Source organism: Hyalella azteca, unplaced genomic scaffold, assembly GCF_000764305.2.
Source record: "Hyalella azteca isolate HAZT.00-mixed unplaced genomic scaffold, Hazt_2.0.2 contig7570, whole genome shotgun sequence".
Classification (NCBI taxonomy): domain Eukaryota; kingdom Metazoa; phylum Arthropoda; class Malacostraca; order Amphipoda; family Hyalellidae; genus Hyalella; species Hyalella azteca.
The window spans coordinates 2,762-11,760 of NW_025937692.1; the positions used below are offsets into that span (position 1 = coordinate 2,762).

The 8,999-nt window shown below is 36.3% G+C and overlaps 1 protein-coding gene across 2 annotated transcripts; it reads left to right on the forward strand.

Moving 5' to 3' along the window:
• Nucleotides 1-515: 515 nt before the first annotated feature.
• Nucleotides 516-8,502, forward strand: LOC108665091 (beclin-1-like protein). Of its 2 annotated transcripts, none has more exons than XM_018151813.2 (10): nt 516-722; nt 1,487-1,637; nt 2,083-2,173; nt 3,056-3,262; nt 3,614-3,722; nt 4,241-4,319; nt 4,973-5,117; nt 6,035-6,163; nt 6,776-6,996; nt 7,294-8,502. In XM_018151813.2, the coding sequence occupies exons 1-10, from the start codon at nt 614-616 to the stop codon at nt 7,484-7,486; spliced, it is 1,434 nt and encodes a 477-aa protein (XP_018007302.1). In that variant the 5' UTR covers nt 516-613; the 3' UTR covers nt 7,487-8,502. The 2 variants fall into 2 exon arrangements, with proteins under 2 accessions (XP_018007302.1, XP_018007303.1); XM_018151814.2 differs by having other exon boundaries at nt 682-743.
• The last annotated feature ends 497 nt before the right edge of the window (nt 8,503-8,999 follow it).

Consider the following 8,999-nt stretch of genomic DNA (forward strand, 5'->3'; position numbering starts at 1 on the left):
AACAACGCTCAAAACTGTCCCGAGTAGCCCCGGTTGACGGTAATGATAACAAGTCAACCCAAAACGTTTCATTGAAGACTGCATAGGTAGTTGCAGTCACGTCAGAGTTATCAGACTGCATTATCAGCTGTTCAGTTGCCACTAAAGTAAAGGCAAATGTTATTGTTGCTGTTTGACCGTTTTTAGGGTAAAATTAGAGATTTGGGATATCACTCACACAGGACTTTGTTAATAAGTTCACGGCTTGAAGTTTATTAGTGGTCATTGATAAAATAATTTCATGTCACATGCAGTTTTTGCTCATTTTATATCCTTAGCACAATTTTTAAATCTGGTAATTTCAGAATAATTGCATGACATTGATATGCTATGAATTTTGCCCATTAGCTGTGTGGTATTGTTAACAACTGGCAACTGCTCTGTCAGGTTGCCAAATGACCCAGCTTCCACTTCCAGTGCAGCTTACATCCACAATAAATTTAAATTCTGATCAATTCTTTCCTTTTGAAATTTCAGAAATTTTTCAGACTTTTGATATTTTTCCCAAATTCCAACTAGAACATTTTTAAGAGGATATTATATAGATCATAATATACACCATATATACCTCAAAATGGATCCAAAAGTTACAATCAACTATCCCTGCTCTAAATGTGAAGCTCCTATTCAGCTTGATGCTGGATTTTCTCACATGTCCGAGCATATCAAGGCTGAACTGGCATGTGAGTAGTTGATTAGCAAAGGTAACTTATAAAATTTTTATAATGCATAAGGATTTATCATATACTATAGGTATATAATAATTTTACATCATAAACTAACTTAGTAACAGAATAAGTTTTCTACTGCACATGCTATACAGTATAGTAAATATACATACCATACTTCTATGAATGTTGAGATGAAACTCATCTGAACCTAATTTTAATGGTAGGTATATTTAGTAACATTGAATGGTTCTTTTTATTTTTGGTTTAAGGTATGTTTATCAGAAATGATTAATGGTGTGTGTTAATAGAAACCTATAAAAGCTTGAGAGTTTTAGTCGATGCTTGCATACAGTACATACATACTTGACCTTTTTTCTAATAAAATTATTACAAAAGTCAACTATTTCAAAACTATGCAGCATTGATGTGATTCATTTGTTACTATTGTTTAGTGCCCATGGCCAAATGTTATATTATTAGCTTCCTTGGCAAAAATGTCATGCCAAAATATCCCAAATAAATTCTCCCAGAGAGAATTTTTTGCCTCATTTCTCTTGTTAAATAATGTTCCTTGAAAGTTCTAGGTGAATTAACTCAAGATCTTTCTATTGTGGAACTAGACATTAATTTAAATTTAATTTCTTATCTTGCTTTTTTGTCTTTCCTTCCTGTTGACGAGTCACAAATATATATAGGTACTAGTGGAAATTTGACAAGCCTTTCATTTTTTACAGCACAACTCCTAATTTAGGTCTAACATCTGTTATTATTTGCAGTAAATGTCTTCAAAGGAAGTGAGTTCCTCCTCCCCTTGGAGGATGAGATGGCTGCAGGGTTTGTGGATAGAGTTGTGATGCCACTGACGCTGTCCCTACAGTCACATGAATCTAATGGTGACACTCTGCTACAGTTCTCAAATATTACAGGGTCAGTACAGTCACATGAATCTAATGGTGACACGCTGCTGCAGTTCTCTAATATTACGGGGTCAGTACAGTCAAATGGTGACACTCTGCTACAGTTCTCTAATATTACGGGGTCAGTACAGTCACATGAACCTAATGGTGACACTCTGCTACAGTTCTCTAATATTACTGGGTCAGAAATCTGGAACATCTGCACATATATTTGAATAGACCTTGAAACAACAAAGTAAGTTTGTCAGTGTTATTTTGTAATGTATAAAATGTCAACATTGGCCTGTAATTAGGCTACACATAATCAAAATAGTGGATAAATAAAGACATCTATTAATATCTGCTTTGAAAAGCTATCTGAATTTTAGCAATTGATCTAAAATTTAATTGGTCTCAACTATTATACTATATAATATATAGGTATTCGTTACTTGAATGTATTTATCTTCTCTCAGATTGGAGTGCAGCAGTTACTCGTATTCTGATCATGGTTATACAGTGCTTGGCTGCCCTTCAAATTCTATGGAAAAAACGCCAGCTCTCAAAGTGAGTGTCATTTGTTTTTAGCGCATTTTCTCATTTATGGAAAAAAGGCAATATTGTGCTCGCCATGTCCGTCTGTTCGTCCGTGACTTCAAGTTTTTGTCGACGAGAAAATGCGCTCTGTCACTCACTGCAGCGAGTACTGAGTTACGTATATTTTTTTCAAGTTTTTGATATACTTTTAAATAGTCCAAGATTGGTTTGAAGAGAATTGTTAGCAAAGTTGAGATTCTTGCTAGCACATTTTATCCTCTCCAAAAAAAATTTACAAACATATGGCTTCTTGGTTTAACATTTTTCAGAATTGTGTGAAGTAGATCTTAAATTATCTGCAAATAAAAATAAATTTTTGTTACACTAATTTGTTTTAGGTATGTCTTGTATTTCTGCTCATGTGAAGCTTGCCTTGTGAAATCCAAGAGCATTTTATTATTCATGATAATTATGTATTATTCATATTATATAGCCATTTTATAATTTATAACATGAATTTAATGAAGAGATTGGGAACCTATTATTTATAACCTGGGAGCATAATATTCTAAATATTACCACTTGTAAATACTTGAAGGATTGAAACCAGTGCACTCAATCCCTATATAAACTTCCTCATGGTATCATGTACACTGTTAGAAAAATTACCGTTAACGGTATTATACCGGCGTTTCAGTGGCTGGTCGGCACGTGAAAAGAAACACCGTGTCGCCGTTTTTATTCTAATTTGACACTATAAATCCGTAAAACATCTGATAAAAACGGCGAAATAGTTTATTTTCACGGAGCGACCGGCCACTAGGATGCCAGTGGGACACCTTTTTCACCGTTTTTTCTAACAGTGTACGAGAATGTAAGATCAGTTGTAACAAATGAACGGCATTCTTGCAGGTTGCCAACACCTTACTAGACATCGCCAGCACCAACAGCTCCATAGACCATCCATTGTGTGAGGAGTGCACCGACTCCCTCATGTTACAAATAGAAGAACAGTTACACTTCACTGCCAACAAAGCCAAGTCTTATGTGAGGTTATTGGAAGAACTGCAGCAAATGCCCCAGCCTGACACCAACAGATTAGAAGCTGAACTTAAACAAGTGAGTTTTTATATTTTTTACAATTTCTTCTCTAGGTTTCTGAAATTATCAATGCAAAATTTTTATTGATAACATTCTTTGCACGTTTTATTGTTTATTGAGTTTTAATGTTTCTTACAATTTCTTGTCTAGGGTTCTGAAATTTTCAATGCAGTACTAAATTTTTAATAACATTTTTTTGCATGTTTTATTGAAAGTTGTTCTTACTTGTATGAAATTTTTTGAAAAAATTAATCAATCAAGCCTTTAGTTATTAATCTCATCAGAATTAAATTTGATATTTTTTTATTTATCAAATTAACTACAGTGATTCTATGTCTTACATTTGTATATAATTGAATTATTCTGCAGCTCAAGGATGAAGAGTTGGCCCTGGAGGAAGAAATTGCCAAGCTCCTGCAAGAACAAAAAGAGGCTGAGAAAATTTTAGAAGAAAAGCAAGACCAGGCCCAAGCGTTAGGTAAATATAACCACACAATCAAATATCTACAGCAATTTCTGCTTTGAACATTATTTTAGTCATCAGAATTCTTTACTTGAAACAATCACCTTTGCTTTTTCAGCAACGCCCTAAAGTTGTAAAAGAGTTCTTGGTCTGAATGATTGACCATTAATTTTTTGGGGGCTTTTTTAGCTCATTTTCTCATTTATGGAAAAATTCACTATTGTGCTCGCCATGTCCGTCTGTCCGTCCGTCCGTGACCTCAAGTTTTCGTCGACGAGAAAATGCGCTCTCTGTCACTCACTTCAGTGAGCACCGAGTTATATTTTTTTTAATATCAGGATTTAGCCTGGCAATATTTTTAAGTTCTAGTGTGGAGATAGTTCAAATAACTTATTGACTATCTGTTATCCAATTCGAAACTTAAGTTTACCTTTTATGACTTTCCTGCTAAGTTTGACAATTGTATGCCCTTCAAATGTTATATTTCCCCCGTCCTAATGTTGTTTATTCTTGTTTTGTTTAACATTGTTCAGCGGATGAAGAGGAGCGATACCAAATAGAATACTGCAAGCAGCGCGTGCTTTGGTTTGATGTGGAGGAGGAGAGGATAAGGTGAGTGAACCTTAACAAAATAATTAATAACTCTGACAAGTGCTCAGCCTGTCTATTGCATAGTACCAATATTTTGCCACCAATAGCCTGCCATTAGCGTGAAGTTGTACTGAACATTTGCTCGGCACTTTTCATAAAACGGTCTTTTATTTTAATTAATTTTATCAAAGAATTCCCTTCTTTGTTTTAAATAAGAACATTAATGCCTGTTTTTCACAGTTTTCATATTATTTATCATTAAATAAATGCATTATTGCCTCCAGTTTCTTAGACAATGAAAATTTCTAAGACTCTTCAGTCTTTAAAATTGGTTTTTAAATTATAAAAAAATTTTCGTTCTATGAAAATTCAGTTGATATTATTCCCTAAAAAATCTAATTATTAGGGAAATTAAGAAAATATCAGTAATTAATATTGTACTGTGCGCATTATCTTCATCAAGTTATAAAACCTTATTATCAATCCGTTGATGGTTCTCATTTTTTTAAATTTATCATTAGGTCATTAACATAAAACTCTGGCATAATATTTTTATGCCACTTGACTGTTAAATTTTTTTCATACTCACATAAATTTCATCCAAGTTCGCTCTGACATGAAAATGAAATCGGTTGTGACTTATCGCCTGTGTCTAAAACATTGTTTTTTTGCAGTTTTTACAATCAGAAGGTTCACACCCACCAGCAGCTCGAGAAACTCAAGCAGACCAACATTTTCAACATTGCCTTCCACATTTGGAAGGACGACCACATTTCTACCATCAACAACTTCAGACTCGGCAGGCTTCCTACCATGCAGGTGAACCCATTACTTCTATTTAACACTAATTCTCTTTATTTCAACCAATGATCAAACCCTCTTTTAACTGGCCTGTATACCTAATCTTAACGTTTATTAGCTGTGCAGATAACTAGATTTTCCAGGTTTCTGCTGCATTTTTGTTAATTTATTCCATTGTAAAGGCATGTTGAACTTAATGTATTATGCTGGCTGTGGCTGCCATCAATATTCATTTTTATGTTGCTCATGTTGAGGCATGAGTAATAATTGAATTTATTAAAATACTGCTGCATATTTAAGTGTGCAGATGAAAATGTTGCATTTACTTAAATACTTGAGAATGAATCAATGCGTTTGTTCGGATTTTTATGTGAAAGTTCTAAGTTACAAGTTATATTCACTGAAACACTTGAAGTTGCATGTGAATTAAGCTATTAGATAATGAAAGTCAACTATGCAGACCATGAAACTATCTTACCCAGTACGTAACGCACAGCTACATACGTGTTTAAAACATCTTGCTTCCCTATATAAGAGTAGATTTGTAAGTGTGTCACTTGTAACTTTGTAAGTAGAAAGGATTCTGCATCTCCTTCATTTTTGGATTCTAGCTGCAAAGATTCCATGTTTTTGGCCAGAGTACATTCATGACGGTGTTTGTTCTGCAATTTCTAGTATCCTTTATAATTCCGTCAACTTAGTTTTTTTTATTTTTGAAGATATTTTTATTTTCAATGAACTGTTCAAGACCACAAAATAGCGCAATTATTTTCTCTGGCACCGTTCAACTAACAAACACTTGGGAACGTTGGCTCATTTAATTAGGTTTTACGATAAAAAATGGAAGATGTACAGGGTTCATACATTTACAGTTCATACAGATGTACATGGGTTCATACAGATGTACAGTTCATACATTTCGCTTGGTATTTCAGGTGACTTGGACTGAAATAAACGCGGCGCTGGGACAGATGGCGCTGCTGCTCGTGTCTCTGGCTCGCAGATTTGAGTTCAGTTTCTCTAAGTACAAAATTGTCGCGTACGGCAACCACTCCTACATCAAGGTCAGCTCCTCTGAATAAATTAACTATAGTCTTTTACCGCTTCAATGAAGAGTTTTAGATCATAAGAATATTCGCCCATGGTATTTTATTTATTTCAAATTCACTTTGTCTACATTCAGCTGATTATTGAATTAAGAATTGTTAGGAAAATTCATAATTTACTATCCTGAAATACATTATTGGAGCAACACTTGTTGTTTGGTTGAAGGTTTTGGACTAAATTAGCCCAGGCAATACCGCCCCATCTCATTGCTCTAGTAATAACATTAATTATAATGAGTGTGACTAACGTTTCTTGCCTTGTTGCTATAGTAATAATAATACTAATAACGAGTGTAACTAACGCTTGCTGCCGTGTTGCTCTAGTAATAATAATAATAATAACGAGTGTAACTAACGCTTGCTGCCTTGTTGCTATAGTAATAATAATACTAATAACGAGTGTAACTAACGCTTGCTGCCTTGTTGCTATAGTAATAATAATANTAACTAACGTTTGCTGCCTTGTTGCTATAGTAATAATAATAATATTAACGAGTGTAACTAACGCTTGCTGCCTTGTTGCTATAGTAATAATAATAACGAGTGTAAATAACGCTTATTGCCTTGCAGGTGTTGGACCAGAGCAACACGGTGCTGCCACTCTACAGCCACTCTGGTATCAAGTACATCTTCGACCACTCGTTCGACACAGCCATGACGGCGTTCCTGGAGTGCTTCATGGAGCTGGTGCGGGCTCTGGAGCAGCGCACCAACACCACGCTCAGCCTGCCATACCCCATTGACAAGCACTGCCTCCATGACCCCCAGGGCGGCGCTCGATACTCAGTCAAGTCAGTTGCCTTACACAGTCATGTCAGTGGATTGCATAAATCCAGTTAGTTGCTTTACACAGTCAAGTCAGTTGATTGCCTCAGTCGAGTCAGTTGCTTTACACAGTCAAGTCAGTTTTTGCTCAGTCGAATCGGTTGCTTTGCCTAGTCAATCCAGTTGCTTTGTTCTAAGTAAATATTTTTCGTCAACTAGACTCGTTTTTCCGCCTATCTGCGCCATTATTTTCGTCAACTAGACTAGGTTTCCGCCAATCTGCGCCAAAATTTTCTATCAACCGACTTGTTCTGTTTGGGCAGGACGCAGTTCACGCCTGACGAGCAGTGGACGAAGGCCCTCAAGTTCCTCCTGACGAACCTGAAGTGGGCGCTGACGTGGGTGTCGTCGCCGCTGCTGACGGGGACGTGCCCTGGCTTCGGTCTGTCTTCATCGTCGCGGTCGACGCCGCGCGCTATCAACGCGCCCGATCCTACACGTCGTAATCAGCGTTGAAATTAATTACGTTCCTAGTATTTGACCTTCGTTGATTTTGCTTTTTTAAATACCTTGGCAAACATGCATACAATTTTTTAGTGTTATTATGATGAAATGAACACCGTACCCGTCAATGTAATATTTTTCGACGTATTCGCCACATGGGACATGACAGAGACTTGTTTCTAGTCATTTTTATAGGAAATTATTCATGGCTGAGGTTTGATATTCCCCGTCCGACTGAAACAAACCTAAGCAATTTGTGATGTTTCTCTTATAAAATTGGAAAATGCATGTCTGGGATTTAATTTACATTTTTGATAATTTTGGGGATTTTTCTACCTATTTCATTCATTCGAACAACACTTGGGGCATTTGTCGCTTTGAAAAATGATTACCTACAAACACTACCAGTGATATTATTTTTACAATTAGTGTACGTATGTATAAAGTATTTAATGTTAGTGTTCAGTTGGATCAGTGCTAATACGTAGTACTTTTTCTTGTAGGTAGTGTTGATGGTGATAATGCAGCATGGTTCAGGCCGTGCGTTGAGATGATGGTGATCGTGCAGCATGGTTCAGGCCGTGCGTTGAGATGATGGTGATGATGCAGCATGGTTCAGACCGTGCGTTGAGATGATGGTGATGATGCAGCATGGTTCAGACCGTGCGTTGAGATGATGGTGATGATGCAGCATGGTTCAGGCCGTGCGTTGAGATGATGGTGATGATGCAGCATGGTTCAGACCGTGCGTTGAGATGATGGTGATGATGCAGCATGGTTCAGACCGTGCGTTGAGATGATGGTGATAGTGCAGCATGGTTCAGACCATGCGTAGTGATGATGGTGATAGTGCGCTACTTTACACTAGTTACTGGGAAGAAGCTAAGTAGCTATTCTCTCCTCACTTAAGTTATCGTGGTATAGCTGTACTATGTTCACTTATGTTGTTGCCTTAGTATCAAATGTTTAAATATCTTCATTGCAGTTCTGCTACTCTTATTTGACTTGTGAATAAATGAGATTTTGCATCAAAATTTTTTACTCCTCTACTTTTTAATCTTAAGGTTGTCATCCGCAGGGAACGTTGCTTTATCTTGAATATTACAAGATTGATTCATGAATTATGTCATTATTCATCTTCATCACATGTTCACTGATGAGAAATTAGTAGATTTATTGTGGCCTTTTCATTCAACTTTGCTGAATTTGATTGCATTTTGGCCTGCAAATCATCAATGTTTTTAAGCCAATGAATATTATTCTTTTATGCATTCTTAATAGTAATGTAGTTGAAATAGCGCAGTTTTTCAGTCACTTGTTTTGCCAATTAATTGTACGTCACGTAGCCGCAAGAACAACCAGTGCGCAGAAATTTTTTCCCTTCATTAAGGCCGCTTCTATTGTATTGAAGAATTGATTTCACTTTTAATAAAGCAACGCAGGGGGTGTGTCGCAGCAACCCCCCGGGCCCCGATCGCTGCTATCTAATTATACTTCATATTATTGCTGCTTGTTTTTTCCATAT